Genomic DNA, 20,563 nt, shown 5'->3' on the forward strand with positions numbered 1-20,563 from the left:
TAAATAAGTACGAACTATCCTACATGGATCTACTGCATTGCTTTTAAAAAAAAGTACGGGTTCCCGAAGTGTCTCCTGTGGGACTTTACTAATAAAATCGACATGTTTCTATTATACACACTTTGTTGGAATATTTTGAACCATTCTCTAGAATTCTTCATCAAAAGTGTATAAAAAGAGCAACAATTAGATCCAATCCCAACCTGAAACCAAAAAATAAACAGAAATCCTTGTAAACGAAACGACACAATGTGTTTGTGTCGTCATATCGTCCGTTTCGTCGTTCGTCTCCTCTCTGCCACCATCATCATCATCGTTAAAATATTGAGAATGAATAATGATGAACGGCAAATAAATAATATTACAATATTTATTTAAGAGAAGTATAATTACAGAAAGGCAGGAATAAAAATATGATTAATATTGCAAACTGCCAAGGCAAAGTTAAAGGCAAATTCAATGCCATATCCCCACTGCCTACTGCCAATATTATGTATATGGGATGAAAAGGCAAATGCGCTGATTGAAAAATGGTCATAAATTTTCTTTCTTTATAATAATGGAGAGCATTAATATTGAAATTATACAATTGGCAGCCAGGTTAAATTGGGAAGTTTGTTGGTGACAGGATAATGGTACCAAACGACGACGACTGACATAATGAGTATTGTATATTTCTTAAATTGTATAGAATATAGTGGGGTAGTTTATATAAGAACGCAAAACTGAATATTTGGTGGTATAAAGCTTAAAGTAATGGAATGAGATTAAATGGGGTTTCCCAGAATCCCTTCCTCTGTTTTAGTGAAAAATTAGAACTTAATGCGGAATATATTTAAAGAGAAAATTATTTAAAAAAAATTAAATCCTAGCCTCCTACATCTATGCAAAATATGGATTGCATTATTCGCCCACATTCTTCATTTCGGTTGAAACCGAATCAAAATCAACTTTCAATACCATCGACAGCAAATGCCATGTTCTCCAAATCATTCATTTCTGAAAAGTTTTTAAGTTGGTAGTATATTCATAGTTGTTCTGTTAGTATATTTGTTCTGTAGTATATTTATAGTTGTTCTGTTAAGTCAATGAGCTCTTACGTTGAATCATTTATAAAATTCTGGTTGTAGTCATTATTTCAGATTACGAATGACTTTCATCATTCATTTTAGATTACATATCATCACTTGATCTCCTTCCAAAGTGTATAAATTATTGGCAATATAATATCTACATCAAATCGTATTTCGACCTTTTTGAAGTACAAGAAATACTTTAAAAAAATATAATTTAAGAAAAAATTTCCATTCTTCTTCTCTTCAATTAAATCTTAATATTCAAATTAAAAACACTGACAATTATTATATCGTTTTTGGAATATAAAATAAAATATATTTCTCAATATTATTAAATATTCTAACTTTAAATCTTCTTTCATCTATTGCTTTCAAACTTTTTTCATAACATATTTTCTAATGAAATATGATCACCAGTTTGTTTGTTTTTTTTTTTTTTTCTTTCTTATTTTTTTATACAATTTTTATAGTGCAGGCACGTTAAACTAAATTTTTAAATTACAACAAATTTTTTTTTGTTTCTTTTTTTCTAATTAACTAAAATTTAATTTTAATCAATTAAACAAATAATACATTTTGAGATTAAGTCCAAACAAAAATATAAATAAAGTTAGATTATGGTGATCATGAGCATGATATTATGACAAAATTTCTACTTCCATTATGACATAATACACAAACACAACAAAACTATCTACCATTTTTTCCAACACAGTATTTTTTAATTTTTTTCTATTTTTTTTTTTTTGTTTTTGTCTAAAAAAAATAAATTAAATAAATCATCATCATTATCGAAAAAGAAATCTTACTTTTAAACATAAAATAATAAAAAAAAAACAAAAATAATAATAGCAATATCAACACGACATTAAGTAAAGGAGAGATTCTTTAGCCTACCAAGTCAGAGTTAAAGTTATCTGACAACTTCTTCCACCACATATGTAGCAGTTGTAGCAACAAAAGTCGATGTCTGTTGCGTATTGGAGTAGCTGCTGCGTCCATCTTCATTTAGAAGTGTATTAGTCTCACTACTAGCACTAGATTGTCGGACGGTCGTGTGAATACTTCCCTCTTCAGAGATATCATCAAAAGCTGGTGGAGGTGTCGATGATCCCGATGGAATAGTACGATATCGGTCTTTTGGAATAGCTCCCGAACTAGATCCACCACTACTTCCAGTTAAAGAATTAGTTCGCAATGACATTCGTGGCATCATCATTATATTATTACTGACGCTACTGGTTTTTCGCTTGGATGGGGAATGCTTTAGTGGAAATGTGGGCGTCTTTTTGAAAACAGTTTTACTCATAAAATCCTGAAACCGTTGTGCGTAGAATGATGGTCGACATACAGAGACTGTGTCTCCGTCGTAAATTATACTTTTAAATGTGTGTTCAAGCTTCTTTTTCAGTCGATACGATTGTAAAATATCGATAATACCAATATAGAGGAGCAATCGTTCATCGTTTTCACTACGTGCTGGAATTCCTCCCTGCGGCACATCTTCTTCGTCATCGATTGTCTCATCAACTGCTTGAATACTCTCCATAGCCGTCGAATGGGCCACCAATCTCTGTCGATTCATCGATCGACTACGATTCAATGCCGATGATCCAGCAGCGTTACGATCACGTTCAATCTGTGCTATTCCCTGATCAGCTTCAGGTGCATCTTCCATCGAAATCTCCTCAGTGCGTTGCAATTTCTGTCTGGCATTCCTTATTCTCTCTTCTTTTCGCTCTTTCATAGCCAAATCTAAATTATGTACCCCCACCAGCAACGAATAGTCCATTATCTGAAACGACTCAAGAACCATGCAATCCCTCTGAATCGTCTTAATCAACGCATTATATTTATCTGTCTCCAAAAATATCCCACTTGGATGATGTTCTTTAAAATCCAAATCCTTATAAGTCGGCGAAGGTTTACTCCTCTCCGCCTTCGAAGCCTTCCGCCCAAAAGTCGATCCCTTCAAATCATATTTTAAATGCATTTTCACATCGGAAGGCAACAAATTATTCATAGCCACCAATCGGACATTTTTACTATTACACTGAAAGCAATACAATCCAAAAAACTTGGGCAACAAAGTCCTTGGATTCTGACTCAAATTCATATAATACCCAGGAAGTAGCTTTTGTAAAAATTCCCCCTCCTTATGTTGGACAGTCTTGATTATAAACTCATCGTCATCTGTCAAATAGAATATCGACCCTGAAGCACCAGGATTTGATAATTCTCTCAATGGTGACGCACACATAGACATTAAAAAATCATCCGGAGCTATTCCAAATAGATCTCTAAAATAACGGAATGCAATTGGGGCATAAACCTTAAATCTAAATTCACTATAATGATGTGCCGGTGTAATACTGGATCCGTCTGGTGGGAAATTTATACTTTCAATTTCCCAAAAGTCATTCATTAGAAGATCACGTTTTGGTTTCGATGCCAAACTACCAACTGTATGTTGGATGCCAAGTTGAATGGAGCCCATAATTTGGGTACTGTGTATCTTTTTGTAAGTGATCTCACCGCCTTCGCCGACACGTCGATGGCCAATTTTACGCTCATATTTGCCACTACTAACACTCGGACGGTAGGTATTGGATGTGGTTGTATCCAATGTCGAGGTACCAACATCGCACATTTGTATGGAGGAGATTTTTGTTATATCATTTGTTGTTGTTGTTGTTGGTGCTGATGTGGATGATGATGATGCTGAAGCTGATGTTGTTGCTATTGCTGTATCACTTGTTCGTTTTAGTTCCGATTTAGAGGAATCATCTGATATTCCTGCTGGTATGGGTGTGGATGGTGTTGTGGGTCGTCGAACTAACGATGCCATTTCAATTGAGGTGATTTCATCGACAGAAGTCATTTTTTGTATTTGTCTTTATATCTTCTTGTTGTTATTTTTGTTGTGTAATTTGTGTGAATGTAAAGAAGTTAAGTAATTAAGCTGGGTGGCAGCGTTGTAGGGGGTAATTTTTGAGTTCTAGTTTACCACACGCGTTCTAAAGAAGAGAAGAAACGTTGAAAAAAAAATGCATTTTAGGAAATCAGTCAACTTCCTGGTTTTTTTTTATAGAATTTAATTTAATTTTTGTTTGTTTTTTTGTGTGTGAAAAGAGCAGAAATTGAAAAGAACCTGTTAAGATGCAGAGTTAGACTAAAGCAATGAGATTCATCAAAAAAGTTGTTGACACTAAAAGAGCCCCAGACAACGTATTGTGTCTGGATTCAAATGTCTTTTATATATCAAACCCTCAACCGTCTGTCTATCTGTTTATTGTACTTTAATTTGCCATCTCATAATAGGCCATTCTCAGATAACAATCGCATAGTAGTAGCAAATAGACAAAACAATCTTCATGTCAGGTTTTTGTCATCGTCGTCGTCAATTCTATTATCATTTAAATGAAAATTTAGTTAAAAAGGAGGCAGACCTCTTCCATGTGCATATATAGTTTCATTTTAGTCAATAACCGTTTTGTGTTGGAGAAGGACCAAACCAACACACGACTCATGACAATATCCAAAATCCCAAGTGCTATTGTGGAGGATATTAATTTGCTTATAAATGCTCGCATTAAAAAAGATAACAGACAAAAAGCCCAATTTCCATTGACAATGTTGTCTCTCTGTGTGTGCTCTGACTCAAGTTTTATATAGAGAAGAAGTGGAAGACAATGGAAACATAAAATGTGTGTCCCCCAAAAAAAAAAAAAAATAAATAAAGTACACACACACTTTGTGTGTGTTGCTGAGGAGTAGGTCATTGGTTGGGTTGAAATTGGATGGATAAAGAGAGGATAGTCGAGGAGGGAAGCTTGGTTGGGTTATATTTATATCTTCATACATGAAGTTGGAGTGGCATAATTATTTTCGCCACTTTTATTCTTCATTTTCTTTCCTTTTTTTTTGTCTTTTTTATTTTTTAATTTGTGCTTGCTTCATCATAACAATGGACAAAAAGCAATTGTGCAGTCAGCCACGAATATAAAAACATCGCCGACGACAACGACAGCGAAAACTACGACGACTTCGAAAAACGGCTACGAAAAATCCACGGCAACGACTCTTGAAGCTGAAGGTGACTGTGACAGCAAGCGACAATGGTTATGGCCATGGCGATTGCTATATTGCAAATGCGACTCTATATAGCTAGCTGTGCGGCTCTTGTGACTATAACATCAAGTGCATTTTTCGCAGTCTATTAAATAATGCCATGTGATATACACGCCCTTTTAGTCGGTCTTTTGTTTGATTTCACTCTGTGACCAGAGAGAAACTGGCAGTAGTACAGAGTGTGTGCTGCTTTGGAGGACAATCCTCATCATCATCATCATCATCGTCACTGACTGTCGTTTATCAGAACGGAAACAACGATGACCAAAAACATACACACACACATTCAGCTCGACTCGACTACGCGCTTGACCCATTAAAGTTGGGAAATGAAGTTCTTTCGCTCTCTGAATTCAGTTGATGATGGGTTCTGCTTTTTTTTTTTTTTGTTTCTGTGTGGATTTTAACTATAAGAGGATTTGAGGTTTGGTTCTAGTGCGGTTATATCTAAGCTTTACTTATCTTAGTTAGCTTTTTGGTATATGAAATGGACAACTAAATGTTGGGGTTTTTATTTAGATGATTTGCCTATGTAAGCCGATTTCAGTAAAAAAAATGAAAAAAAAAAATCTAGAAATTCTTAAACTGAATTGCAACGATTTAAAAAATCGATGGAGTGTGTTTTGGTATTTGGAGTTGACCGCGATAGTAAATATTGGTACTAGAGGATGTTTGTTCAAAAATTTTATTTGATATGGATGTTAACTCATAGATTACTCAAATGCATCTACTGATTTGCAAATAGTCATCTACAAAATATAGGAATGCATCCACATAGCACAAAGTAATCTTTTATGTTACAGCCAACTGCGATATTTTTCATATTCAAAATTGATCTCTATAATTTAAGGTAAGCTAAGCTACTAAAGTCTATACCTACTATTTATTCTGAGCCTTTAAGAAGCGCACAATTCAGTATCTCAAACTTAACAAATACCAAGAAAAAAAAGAAGCCCAAAATTGCTTCCTTGCGGCACACCAAATGGTACAACATTAAGAGGAAGCTATTTTTATAACAAGCTTAATACGAGTTTTAAATATGTATGTCCTTATTAAGTTCAAGAAGTTTGCGTGGAATACAATCGTATTTAACCTCTTAATTAATCAATCTTTATTCACTCGATCGAATGTTTTTGAGAAGTCTTTGTATAAAATATCACAATTGATACCCTTTTTCAATTCTTTTTAAAACGTTATTTGAAAAAATTTTGAAGTTTGTGGTGGTAGATCTCCCAGTAATAAAATCATAGCTATTGGAGAGAAATGTCTTTTTTTTTAGAATTAAAGTTAATCTGAATTAATTTTTCAAACATTTTTAAAATTGGAAAAGCAAATACTTTTGAAGATTTCTGTAAAATAAAAAGTGCGATTCCATCAATATGTATGCCAATATTATTTATCGTAGATAAAGCTTTTCAATATCTGAAGTGGAAAAATTTTAGATAAAAATATGTATTCTAATACCTATTTGAGCAATTAATTTAATCACCAAAAGGTAACATTTTTTAGTACTACCTCAATATCTAACAGATCAGAAGATGATATGTATATGCTTTTAAGATTAGATTAGAAATGGCAATTAATTATACTTATAAAAACTTATGAACCTTTTTTTATATTGAAATTTTTTATATCAGGAGTGCTATAGAAGAGAAGTCACCTTGGATCTTAATTTAGTACTCCCACCAATCCGACAAATGTGATCATGTTTATTTCGAATTCAGATATAAATTCAACAAAAAACAGCCGGAAGGTAACAATCTTTGAAATATGCTGCAAAAGTACTTTCTACTCGATTTAGACTCTTTCTCTGTATGACCTGTAGATGTAGTTAGACCCTGTCAGTGTGACAAATATTTGAAAACAAAATCCAACATAAAACATCAATAAACACAGAATTAAGCTGTACCGTAATTATAGTTTCCATGCCAAACCGATAAGATTAAGAATGACGTTCTCAAATTATAAGAGTTTTACAACTCTCTAGAAAGAACTAAAGACTATGCCAGGATGACGCATTATTATAGCAGATAACTGCTTCAATATTACTCTTGAGAAAGTATTGCTGATAACATCGACGTAAACTGATGAAAAGAACCAGATATATAGAAGTCGATTGTGGACATACATTTTATACATAATAATAAATATGTTATTGATTCATATCAGGCGTGAAGTATGGCAAACAAAATCAGAGCAGATATTGGATTAACTCAATATCATACAACGATCTAATACGACTACGAACTTAGAAGAAAGTTAGGCTTAGAAATGCATGGTACAAGCAAACGCAAACACATTAAGTTGTTTGATTGGCACGGCTGGAATATATTAAGTCTAAAACGCCAACCTCCGATGGACTCAGCTCAGATTCGAAATTGGATATGACTAGCAGGAGATTGAGCTGGCGGAAAGAGACTATTGAATGGATTTGACGCATACAACGCTATAGCCTGTGCGAGGGAAGTCAATGATTTCCATGTGCGTACGGGTAAGCTATTCCTAAAAGTCAAGTCAATTGGATAGACGGTACCTATGGCAAGGTTGGGTAAATAATGTAAAACTCTTGTAGAATAAAAACATTTTTATCACTTAGCACCTCCTCTTTTTAAATGCTTTATCTAATTGTTTTTGTTTCATAAAATAAGAAAATAAAAAAAAAACCAAACAAATGGAAAAACAATGCTAATGATCACTATCTTAAAGATAAAAAAAAAACACAGATGAAGTCATTCATCAGTCGAGACTCAGAACAAACAAAAAAAAACTATTTTTTGTTGCCATTTCAGATAACCGGTTTTGTCTAAATTCAAACTTCATTTAAGAGTTTTTTTTTTTTGTTAGATAAAAAATGAAATAAAAAACTTTATATAGAATTTAAACTTTGCTCTCATTTATCTCACAGTAAAATGCTCTAGAAAATGTAATTTATTTGAATCAGCAACACGTAAACTTTAGCAAAAATAAATTAAAATCAATAAAAAAGTCCAGAAGTCACACTAGCAAATAATAATTTATAGTAACACCTCGTCACTTATTTTTGTTTACCTTTCCAATTCCAACACAAAAACTTATTCTCTCATCATCTAGACAACAACAAAGACAATATAATAAATGAGTCATCACAAGAGAATCTAGGTAGAGGAACATCTATAAAATAAGTTATAGATATCCATTGCGAGTTATGCGTCATTTGACAAACGAAACAAATTCAAGTTCCTTCTTGAGACAGCTTCCTCGTTGAATTAAACAGAAAAAAAAAAACAAATAAACAAAATAAAATAAACTCACGATTCAATAATAAAACAATATTACCAACCACTCGGGGGCTTCTTGATAATGAAATAAATCACAATTTTCAAAATGTGGAATCACACAAATGACATCATAAGACGACCAACATGCAAATTCAATAAAAAGTGACTACTCCGAATGTGATATGGAATGAGAATGCCTAGTGCATTAGTACACACATTATAACGCCTACTTGATCACGATAAGGAGCAAATAAACGTTCTTATCTTATCAGCAGCAGAGTTCCAATAACATTCCAGAACTCTACGGCAATAAACGACAAAAAGTAGAACAGCCGATAGGACAGCCTTTGAGTTCAAAGATATTGCTTACGCAAGTCATTAATTCCAAAGCCATTAATTTAGTCGCGGAAAATTGAAATAAATATTTTTCTTGAATGAAAAAGCAAATATCTAGCAAAAATGTAATACAAGCAAAAAACATTGAAATATTACAAAAATAGAAGCAGAAACTAGAAATATAACAAAAAAAACCAGCAGATTTGTTGTCTCAAGGGCGTCGTCGTTGGTCGGACTAAAATGGCAACAGCAGAACAGATATACAACAGAACGACAGACAGCAAGGGCGTAAGCCAGATTTTGATTAGGTAGGGGCAAAATCATTCGAGAACAAATTTATTAAAAATTTTCTAACTATTTTTCAGTGTAGACTCAGCATTCTACAAGTTGAAGAATTCTATAAGTTGAAACTTTCAAGATTTTGAGATTACCCAATTATACTATTGACTGTTTAAACAATCTTCGATCATGTTTGATCTTAGCCACGTTTTGACTTTGCTCAACGTACTTAAAGTTTTTTGAAACGAGCTTGTGGTGCACGGTAAAGGGCAATGTGAAGAGCAAGTTTTTTTTATCGAAAAAAAAAATCATCTGCTTGTAGGATATTGCATAAGTCGAGTTTTTGGAGATCTTCGAGAGATAATTTTTGTATCTTTATTCCAAAAATCAGCATCCCGAACAAATCATCAAATTAAGTATACTTGATTTATTGTACAAATCTTTCGATTCACTTTTGAGAAAAACAAGCTCTTCCATATTGGTTCTATGGCAAAAACCGTTAATTTGGGTCTAGGGAATTTCACTAAACTCATAACCAGGAAAAGTATTTTTATGACCTAAGAAATTAAAAAGACAAATAAATATCAAATAAAAGGCATTTATTAAATAAAAAGAAAAAAAAGTTTGATATTTAATTATGAATGTATTGAACAACCAACAGTTTTTAAAAGTTTTTAGGAAACAGACCTGCGATTGTCTCTAAATGAGCTGAAAGACCTCTCTACTTTGGCAGAAACGAGTACCTACACCCGATTTAAAACTGTCAAAGTTATTAACTTCAATGTTTTTGGGAAGTCTGGAGTTGATGTCGCTCTTAATTACAGAATTAATTTGTTCAACTATTTTAAGTCTTTGATTGAAGTTGAAAACAGTTGTGAATTTTTGATAATTCTTTTTCTCTGATATTTTTGAAAGCTTTCAAAAATTTGGGTTTTAAAGTCGAACAAAATTCAATCTTCCTTAAGTCTAGTACGCAGCTGAAGCGAAACGTCCATACAAAAATTCGTTAACGAAATCTTGAACGAAATTAATTTTGTTTTATTTTTGCTGTAAAACTTATTTTCTGATGTTTTTTTTTTTTGTTTGATTTTTTTTATTTGTACTTTTATTATTTTTACTTTGCTATAATACTCGATGGTATTTTTTCATTAACATGTTCGCTGTTGACTTTGGACACTTCAAAATTTTTCGTTTCTCTTCAGTTGCGTACTAGGCTTTATAGCCCACATAAAAACTGTGTTTTATAAAATAAAAGAAAAGTCATTTAAATTGTTGAATTGAATTAATACCTACTTTCTTTTTCTAATGTGTTCAGTTCAAGCAAATTTGTTTTCTTAAAAATTTGTAACGGCAATATTTTAAAGCGAAATAATCAGACTAAAGTTAACGAAAATTCAAGCTATTACACTGGTTAACAAAATTAAACTTTTTTTGTTTTGTTGCCGAAACAAAAATATACTTTTCTGAAGGTTCGTTGTGTAAAAGTAAAAAAAGTTCCGAAGTAAAAAAAAAAAAAATTAAACAGCTCCCGTTTTTGAAATATTACCGTTAAAAAATGCAGGACCTTATTCTTTTATTTAAGGAAATTTGTTTGAGCATATTTAGTAACGGTTCTTATTAGAACTATTTTCTCACCTTTTTAAATCTGTTTAAATCTTTCCGATATCTTTTTTACTGCCCGAGATATCCTCAGTTGTTTGGTATTTTTATAAATTTTATTACGTCATTATCTCCTTTATATAGAACCAAAACCCACTTATTTCATTTTAATATATCTCGGGCAATACAAAACATATTGAAAAGATTTAAACAGGTTATCGAAAGATGAAAAACAAGGGTCGAATTAAGGCATACGTTCGTTAATGTATGGTCGCTATGTATAAATAGAGACAGCAATCTTGTGCCGTGATTCGACCCCAGTTCTTATAGAAACCGTTAGGTTAGGTTAGTTTAGGTTATATGGGCTGACAGTTGATTTTGTTACCGTCACACTTAGATCAATGTAGATCCCTTGTGATACCCTGAAGTATTGTAACTTCATGAAAAAGTGTTAACCTATGAATGCTATTGTTGTTCGAGCCATTTGGAGGACTTAACAAAGTTCAGTAGGCTATTGCCTGAGAGTTCCGATAGTTCTTCGAATTCATTAAAGAAGTAGTTTCCTAAGAATTTTTTCCTAGTGCGACAGAGTGCTGGGCAGTGACAGAGGAAGTGAACAGTGTTTTCCTGTTCGTCCTCATTACCGCAGCCTCTGCATAGATCATCCGTACTAAGGCCCATTTTCTGTTCGGGTTATGTCCCATTAAGACGCCTATTAGAGATCTTAAGGAAGGCTTACTAAGTAGTAAGATCTTATTTGATTTTTTCTCGTCGAAGTTCGGCCATAGTTTCCTGGTTTGACCGCAGGTTTCTAGGAGGTTTCATCTTTCATTCGTTTTTTTGTGAAATATAGTTGACGATATTTCGCTTTATTTTACATTGTGGGATTCTGATGTTATGGTCTATGAGAGAGGGATCAAGAACTGAGCCCTCCCTTGCAAGCTCATCCGCTTTTTCGTTGCCGAACACATCACTGTGGCCGGGAACCCAGCAGAGTCTTACATTATGCTGCATACCAAGAACCCTAAGCTCTTCGCGACAGCAAGAAACAAGCTTTGACTTGATTGAGGTGGCAGAAATCGCTTTTATTGCCGCTTGGCTATCAATGAAAAATGTTTAGCAGCATTTTTCACTGCCAATATCTCGGCTTCGAAGACACTGCTGTGTATAGAAACCGTTACTTAATGCCCAAACAATTATCCTTATACAAAAGAATAAGGTCCGAAGTACTCAAAAAAAATCGTTTTTTTTTTTTTGCATTTTCTAACGGTAATATCTCATAAACGGGAGTTGATTAGTTGTTTCTGACTTCGGATACCGAGTTCAGCACACCGAAAACCTTCAAAAAAGAGTATATTTTTGTTTCGGCAACAAAACCCTTGTAAACCAGTGTTATTAAGGTTTTTTTTTTTTACCGACTTCCAAAAATTCGTCTGTATTTTTTTATTTATGTTTGTTACCTCATAACTTTGGACTTAGTGAACCAATTTCGATAATTCTTTTTGTATTGGAAAGCCCAGTTCTAGCTATAGAAACTATTAGAAAAACCATAAAACCCAGTTTTGATCCATGGAAGTCGGTTTTGTTTTGATTATTTTTTTTTTTCAATAGATCAAAAATTTCTTTCTGGGGGGACAAATTCCCCCCTCCCCTCCCCTTTGCGTACGCCCTTGACAGACAGACTAAACTATCACAACACGAGATAGCGCAAATCTCTGCACAAAACTTCTGGACACACATCGACACCAATTCGACAGGCAAAAGGCAGGCAGGCAGACACTTTAGGACCGAATGAGCAGCACCCAACTCTCGAAGAGTCTCGAGAGAGTCGATGGTGTGGAAAAGAAGGAAGGAAGGAACAAAAAAAAACAAGCAAAAAAACGGCGATAGACTAAAAATGATTTAATTATAAGTGAACATGAACAAACACAAAACTATTTAAACAAACGTGACCCCGTTTGTTGGGAAAATGATGATGATTACGATGATGATGGAAATATTATTTAATAATTTTTATCGCGCTGCGCTGACAGCCAACAAGATCGACGAGAAAATTCGTGTGCTTTTTACAGATTCACTTGCAAACTATTTTTTATTTAAAATGGAAATCAAACTACTTTCAATTCCTGCTCTTTTCACATTTTTTTTAAATTAAATTAAATACATTAGGAACATTTTCTACTCACATTTTTTTGTGTTGATGAAATAATTGTTGTTGAATTGGAATTTCTCTTTTTGGAACTAATTTATATGGTTTTTGTGGACTATTTTCCATTTGTACTTGAGAATATTATAATTATTTATTGCACATACATCCAAATTCTTTTTTTTTTTTTTTTTTTGTTAATTAATTTTCATATCACGAGCAACAATAGCAAACACAAAAGACAGAAGAGAATAGAAGAAACTGCTAGTAATTCATTTTTTTTTTTCCTTATTTTCTTGTTTATGCTGCACACAAACACATTATTCGATTGCACATTTACTGATTAGATAAATTTTTATTTTTTGATAATATCTTTTTATCTTGTTGAATATAGTTTATTGAACTTTATTTTAATTTTGGAAACAAAAAAAATTATTCTCTTTTGTAGAAATGGCCGCCCGCAGTAAAGTGATCGCCGTCGTCATGTGTGTGAAAAATTTAATTACTTCTGTCAAAATGAAAAAGCAACAACAAATTGTGTGTGGCGAAGAAATGTCAAATAGGGTGGATTTTGATTGGTGGCTTTCATTTGATTGAAGAGACATCTAGATGTGAGAAAAAGTTTCGTATGTGATCGTAGTTCGATGGAAAGCATTGCCAGTAGTGTATTTTTGTTTTGTTTTGAAAATAAAAAATATTTACGATATTAAATTTATTTCTTTGAATTTTACTAGTTTTTTTTTCGAATTGGGTTGATATATATAATAGGCGTGTTTTTTCTACAACTCAGTAGCTACTATTTTATTCGAAAAACAATAAAAACAAATACTTACTTGTGTAATTTGTATTATTGTTTTGCGAATAAAATCAAAAATGAGTAGCCACTGACATTGACCTACTATATATGGACTGCTAGTCGTTTGACTTTTAAATACAAAAATTGAAAAAAAAAATGATTCCACATCTTTCTAGCTCTACTAGCGGTATAACCTTAGACGGCGAAAAGAGGAAACTTTTAGTGAGTGACATCTGTCGTTAAAAGGTAGTGCTTTCTCTGTTTTTCTATATTTGTTCCTTTCGCACTTCGTCAAAAATGTTGCACTTATTCTCCGCTTTTTTTTAGGGCGCTAGTATCGCGAAGAAACAAGTTTAACCAACCTAAATATGCTTCTAGCAGTCCATATATTAAGTCAATGGCCACTGAGTAATAGAAAAAACACGCCTATTATTAAAAACAAAAACGCTGTTGAGTGACTTATTAGTAAAAATAGCTTTTTTAAACATTTTAATAAAATTTTCATAATAAGTGAATATAAGTGAAATTTTTAAAATAGCTGTAGTCGTTGTTTTATTATTCATGTGGATCTGGATCCTGATCCTGGGGTCGAACTACGGCAAACGTTCGTTAAAGTATGGTTGCCATGTGTCTCTATTTTTTTCTACTGATTAAATAGAGAGCAATAGTCAAAAGGTTAAAGTATGATCGTAATTGTGTGCGGTGATTCGACCCATGCTTTCTACATTGTATATATATTCTTATAGTACTCTCATGAAGTAGAATTTTCTGTTTTGCGTCGCCACCGCTGCACTGTGGGCTAGAAAGCTATTTTAGCTGGAATTAATTAAAAATGTCAACTTCTTCCAAAACTGATAATTTTGGTCTCATTCGATAGATAAATGAACTAGCTATAATTTCTCATTCAAAGTTGAGGTCAAAACATTCATTGGCTACATAAAAAACACAATCGAAAGCAATTTTTCGAAAAAAAAAAAACAAAAAAGGCCTCTTTTTCCTCTATCCAGATATTCGTTTACTGAGTTTGTTTTAACGGATTGATTGTGAAAATTTTGCTAGTTTATCAACGAGTGATGTGTCCAAATATAGTATTTGCTAGTAAATTGTTATTGTATTGAACTTTTGTGTATAAATTTTAAAGTAAAGTATGTCACTAGCACCGATTTTATATAAAACGAATGTTCCTAAGCTTTAATAAAAAGGCAAGCGTAGGCACACTCTAGAAATAATTTTAAAAAGTAGCTAGCCTATATGGCTTTATGTTTTATATAAAACTATGTCCTACAAGAGCAAACTTTTTTCGCTGTAACTCCGAAAGTATAGGGAGCAAAATATTCAGAAAAACCACTTACGATTAAAACAAAACGAGTTGAATGTTTTCATATAACGGTTTTTTTATTTGCAGTAACATTTTACATTCCATATTAAGTAAAAACAACTTTTGTTCGCTTCAATGATACCATTTTCGAATTTGATGCGTTCAAACTTTAAAGACCCTATTTTTTTGTTTTTAGACCAATAATATGTGTTTTAAATTTGAAAACCTCATTTTATATAATAATTCGCCTATTTTTGTTGTTTTTCTTATCATTAGTGCCTGTTGTGCCATAAAATTATCATTATTATATCATTCGACATCATTTTAATGCCTTTAATTGCAATTTTAGACTATTTCGAGAATTTCTATAATTAATTCCAGCTAAAATAGCGTTCTAGCCCACAGCGCGCTGGGATCGCTAGTTTATTTTATGTTTGAACCTTATGCAGAAAATTGAAGTGCAGATCTACCAAAAGATGTCGCTAAAGTATTTTCATGGATTGATAGTACTATAGAAATATATATACAATGGTATTAGATTGTACTTCCTTGCAATTCAATAGGAGTAAAAAAAAGGTCGCTTTTTTTATTCTTTTGAACAAATTGTAAAGGAAAATTGTAAAATAAATCATGATCAGAATGTTCTCTGGATCATTATAGTAGCAAAATTGTTAAATGGGTTAAGTTCTAAAACAAAATTCTCTCAAAAATTTAGCCTAGCCAAGTTGTGCTAAAAAAAATCACAGTTTCATTTACAACTGTATATTTTTAAATGTCTCAGATTTTACAGCGTAAAACGTTTGAAAAAACCGTCCATTTAAAAAAATGGATCGTTCAAAAAAGTTTCGTTTCTGCACATAAAGCGAAAAGTAAAAAGGGGGACAAAGTTCAGTTTTCTAGGTTTTATAACAAAATAAGAGGAAGGCCCTTCGAAAATCCTAACTTAAACTTTCAGTTGTATCTTGTGGTCAGCATTAAATTACATGAACAGCAATTTGAAAAAAATATTTATCGAAGCACTGGGGAAACTATCGAAAAAGAACATTGCATGTCAGAGTATCTAACTTAGGTCAGAAGAACAAAAATATGTCACACCGATATCTTTATACGGTATTAATTATTGAGAGTAATCAGCAGAGTACCTAGTCAGGGTCTCAACAAACAAACCCCAACCTAATAAGTGGTTCTACCGATAACCTACTAAGAGAGAAGAGAAAAATAAGCCATTGTTAAAATTTTAAGCCTCCTGTTTTCATTTTGGAATTCTCTTGGTCAGAAATTTTTTTAGGGAGAAATTCTGTGACTTTTCCCAACTGAAACTTTAAACCTTAGTCTCAACAGAGTATTATATACTGACAGTTTATTACAAAGAGCCCAACTTAGCCTTAATCACCCTTTATTTTTTGTGACATTTAAATACGTCTTTTTAAGAAGCTTTAAAATAAAATGCTTATCACTCTCATCAAATCAGTTAGTCATCATGGGTGGTGCCAATACCCTGAATACTTAAAATAACTTCGATAACAAAGTTAGTTTATGTGATGTCTTCATTACCCTGATAGTTTAGCTTCTTGAATTTATAAATATCTTGGGCATTTGCATAGTTAATAAAATGTATTATCAATATCAGAAACCACTTAGTAATGAATTTAAAAATAGAAATTAAATTTAGAATATCATTATCAAAATAACAAAGTCAAAACAAAAAGGATTAGCTGAAGACCGGAGTAGATTTCAGACACTTCATTTATATACATAAATAGGAATTATCATTAAAATAACTTATCGATTTAATTGTACAAAATGTAAAACCAGAATTTTAATTCTTTTTTGCAAAAAAATAACGGAAAAGTGTTTGGTTATATCCGGTCCGTTTTTAAAAAAAACACTTGTTCTACTGTCGTCAGTGTTGAAAAAGGCTTTGCTTCAAAAGCTTGATAGTTCTGTTTGACAGCTGTCAGATTTTGCTTTCAGATTCTGCATTATTCGAAATACCCAAATGACTTATCGAAGAAATTGTTTCCAAGCACGGGTCAAAATACTGGTAGCTGACTTTGATATCAAACAGTGAACGTGTTTAACTGCGCCTCTACCACTGATAAAAAATACTCCCCGGGTGATGACATAAGATTCGAATTTTTAAGGTTAAACTAAAGTGTCAGCAGGTGACAGGTGACATATCTTCAATATTTTTCTGACAATGTGAGAAATAATGTTACCCATGCCTACTCTATTACTTATTTTTAGTTGTCGTTAAAAAACATTATTTCAAAAAAGAAGGTTCTAACGTCATTTTGCATTCATACTTGACACTCCATCAAAAACAAAGCAAAATCACTCACTTGTCAAATTAACAATAATGCATCATGACATGACTAATAAACAATAATAATAAATGAATAATAAGATCAGCTAATAAACAAGATAACAAATCACATATATGTAGATACACTCCGCGAAATAATTATAAGGACAAATTTATTTGATTCGTCTTAAGATATGTAAAGGATATTATTTTTAATTTCTTTTATGAATAAGGAGACATGTATATGGGGGATTGTTTCCCACCATTTGTTTTTTTTAATTCATTGGAATACAATAATACAGTTATTTTTTCCGGGTCTGGAGCGAAATAATTATAAGGACACATCTGATTTTTGCACTAAAAGTGAGATTTAGCGAGATGAAATGTAAACAAAAGTAAGCAAAACAGTTAGAAAATGAATTTAAACCCATTATAACCATTTCAAAAGTAAAATTTTTCGGTTATTTTAAAATAAGGCGTGAAAAACCCCTGATCCAGGCAGAAATGGGCAAAATCGATTCCTACCATAAATAGGGCTTGTGTAAATGGGAAAAACTGGAGGATTAGAAACGTCCGATTGTGTAATTGATAATTTAATTTACAAAGGTGACATGTATAGTTAACTAAAACGATCAGGGAGGAAGCCTTTGGTCGAAGAGAGAGCCAAAAGTCACAAAAAATGAAGTATTTTACGTGAGAATTTGACAACAAGAGAAATTTTCGAGAAAATGAAATTGGAAGTGAGAGTATGTTGAGTGCACTAAATAATGGAGGTCAACTAAGCCCATTCCTACGAAGGTAAATGGTGAAAACCGGTGGTCTTGCCGAGACATAAACTTGCCCGCCTTCGCCTCGGCAAAAATCATAGGTTCTGGGATGAAAAATGGAAAAACTTTTAAGTTCATCAATGAGAGAAAGTTTAATTTGGATAGCCTAGATGGTGTACATAACGGTTTTTGCCATTTTTCATCCCAGAACCTATACTTTTTGCCGAGGCGAAGGCGGGCAAGTTTATGTCTCGGCAAGACCACCAGTTTTCACCATTTACCTTCGTAGGAATGGGCTTAGTTGACCTCCATTATTTAGTGCACTCAACATACTCTCACTTCCAATTTCATTTTCTCGAAAATTTCTCTTGTTGTCAAATTCTCACGTAAAATACTTCATTTTTTGTGACTTTTGGCTCTCTCTTCGACCAAAGGCTTCCTCCCTGATCGTTTTAGTTAACTATACATGTCACCTTTGTAAATTAAATTATCAATTACACAATCGGACGTTTCTAATCCTCCAGTTTTTCCCATTTACACAAGCCCTATTTATGGTAGGAATCGATTTTGCCCATTTCTGCCTGGATCAGGGGTTTTTCACGCCTTATTTTAAAATAACCGAAAAATTTTACTTTTGAAATGGTTATAATGGGTTTAAATTCATTTTCTAACTGTTTTGCTTACTTTTGTTTACATTTCATCTCGCTAAATCTCACTTTTAGTGCAAAAATCAGATGTGTCCTTATAATTATTTCGCTCCAGACCCGGAAAAAATAACTGTATTATTGTATTCTAATGAATTAAATAAAAACAAATGGTGGGAAACAATCCCCCATATACATGTCTCCTTATTCATAAAAGAAATTAAAAATAATATCCTTTACATATCTTAAGACGAATCAAATAAATTTGTCCTTATAATTATTTCGCGGAGTGTATAAATCTAATAATTTGCCAGCGTTTTCAATATAGTTTCACAAAAGCATTGACACCATCTCGTGTTTTGTAGGGTTTAGGCGTGTCGGGTCGTCATTCATAGTCGTTGTCGGCGACAGGCAGGCGTACGCATTTATAGTCACACAAATTTGCATACAAATCACGTTCAATGGCACACCTATGCCTAGTAATAAGTTTGTAATCAGGTAGTTGGTTTTATAATAAAGAAGCTAGCTATGCACTCATGAAGCATCAAGAAATTTCGTTGTGGTATTGTTGTCATGAGTTATTCAATTAGAAGTTGACTGCATACCATCATGTACTTAACCACAACATGACAGCAGCTTCGCTTTTTTGAGATTTTTGTTTTAAATGTTTTTTAACGTGCTTAACAATATTCTTATATCACTGCCGGGTGTTCGTATGAAAATACGAACAATTCAGTGGAATTCGTTCATACTTGCATGTTTAATTTTTATTCTTTTGCAAAAATCAATAGCCGGTTTCAATAGCTTTTTTTTTAGTTATTACATAGATCTATAAAATTGAGATGGGGTGAAGGAAAGAGAAATCAATCTGATATCCTGTCAAAAATAAATTTAGAAGATTCAGGCAGATTTGACAGAAGTTAACTTGACAGTTATGTTGTTTGTAATGTAATCGATAGACGTATTTCGACAACGTTGAATGATAGATGGCATGCCTACTGTCAAAATACGCCTTTTCTTATTTTGGAAAGAAAGAAGCGAAAGGAATCCCAAGGTCAAAGCGCCGCATCAAAAAACGAACGTTCGAACGTACGAACGCGTCAAAGTTTTAACTATTGACAGTCACATCTGAACTGACATTAAACTATCAACAAGCCTAATTTTCATGATCACCGATCTATTTGTGAATAGTATTTTTTTACGTAATACGATCTAACAAACCCGCACGATTTTAACTAGGCACATAACAATATTACTCATCATTAAACATGTCCCGCGCGGTTCTTATTTATTGGGAATTTTTCATTTAAGTTTAATTAGTAATTTATACTGACGCAGTACAGATGGGTTTCAATGTCATAGCAAGGAAACCAGTTAACAGGGGAATTTTCTTATTAATTTAATTAAAAACAAACGAAATTAAGGAAATAAAACTAATAGTAATACGAAATGACATTCTAGTTTCTAAGAAATACTCGTAGTAAAGTTTTCATCTGTCAAAATGATGTCGAAAATTAAAAAAAAAAAAATTGAACCGTTATTAAATTCCTACGAAAAAGACGCTGTCATCAACCATAAACATATGTGGCAACCCTATTATACACTCTGGCTTAAAAAGGAGTAATTTTGGTGTTTTTAAGCATTCGCGTAGGTTTGCCGATTAATTGAGAGGTGACACCTGACATTTTTATTATAGAAGAGAGTCTTGGCTAAAAGCTGATGTATGTTTTAGCCTTTAACTCTATCAAATATTATACACTTTGGCTTAAAAAGAAGTGATTTTAGTGTTTTTTTTATCATTTGCGTAGGGTTTCCGAGTACTTGTCCATAATTCAGAGGTGTCACCCAACGCTTTTTAAAAAGAAGAGAGTATATCTATGGTGTATAATTTAGCTTTCTAGTGCATAAA

At 32.7% G+C, this 20,563-nt stretch overlaps 1 protein-coding gene across 3 annotated transcripts; it reads right to left on the bottom strand.

The window, feature by feature from the left end:
* Nucleotides 1-1,421: 1,421 nt before the first annotated feature.
* LOC129914028 (phosphatidylinositol 4-phosphate 5-kinase type-1 alpha) lies at nucleotides 1,422-13,283 on the bottom strand. 3 transcript variants are annotated; one of them, XM_055993078.1, is made up of 3 exons: nucleotides 8,527-9,168; nucleotides 8,256-8,439; nucleotides 1,422-4,093 (listed from the first exon to the last, which is right to left on the bottom strand). In XM_055993078.1, the coding sequence occupies exon 3, from the start codon at nucleotides 3,955-3,957 to the stop codon at nucleotides 1,990-1,992; it is 1,968 nt and encodes a 655-aa protein (XP_055849053.1). In that variant the 5' UTR covers nucleotides 3,958-4,093; nucleotides 8,256-8,439; nucleotides 8,527-9,168; the 3' UTR covers nucleotides 1,422-1,989. The 3 variants fall into 3 exon arrangements, with proteins under 3 accessions (XP_055849053.1, XP_055849044.1, XP_055849036.1); XM_055993069.1 differs by having other exon boundaries at nucleotides 8,523-9,168; XM_055993061.1 differs by lacking the exons at nucleotides 8,256-8,439; nucleotides 8,527-9,168 and adding an exon at nucleotides 12,865-13,283.
* Between the last annotated feature and the right edge of the window lie 7,280 nt (nucleotides 13,284-20,563).

Source organism: Episyrphus balteatus, chromosome 1 (genome assembly GCF_945859705.1).
Source record: "Episyrphus balteatus chromosome 1, idEpiBalt1.1, whole genome shotgun sequence".
Classification (NCBI taxonomy): domain Eukaryota; kingdom Metazoa; phylum Arthropoda; class Insecta; order Diptera; family Syrphidae; genus Episyrphus; species Episyrphus balteatus.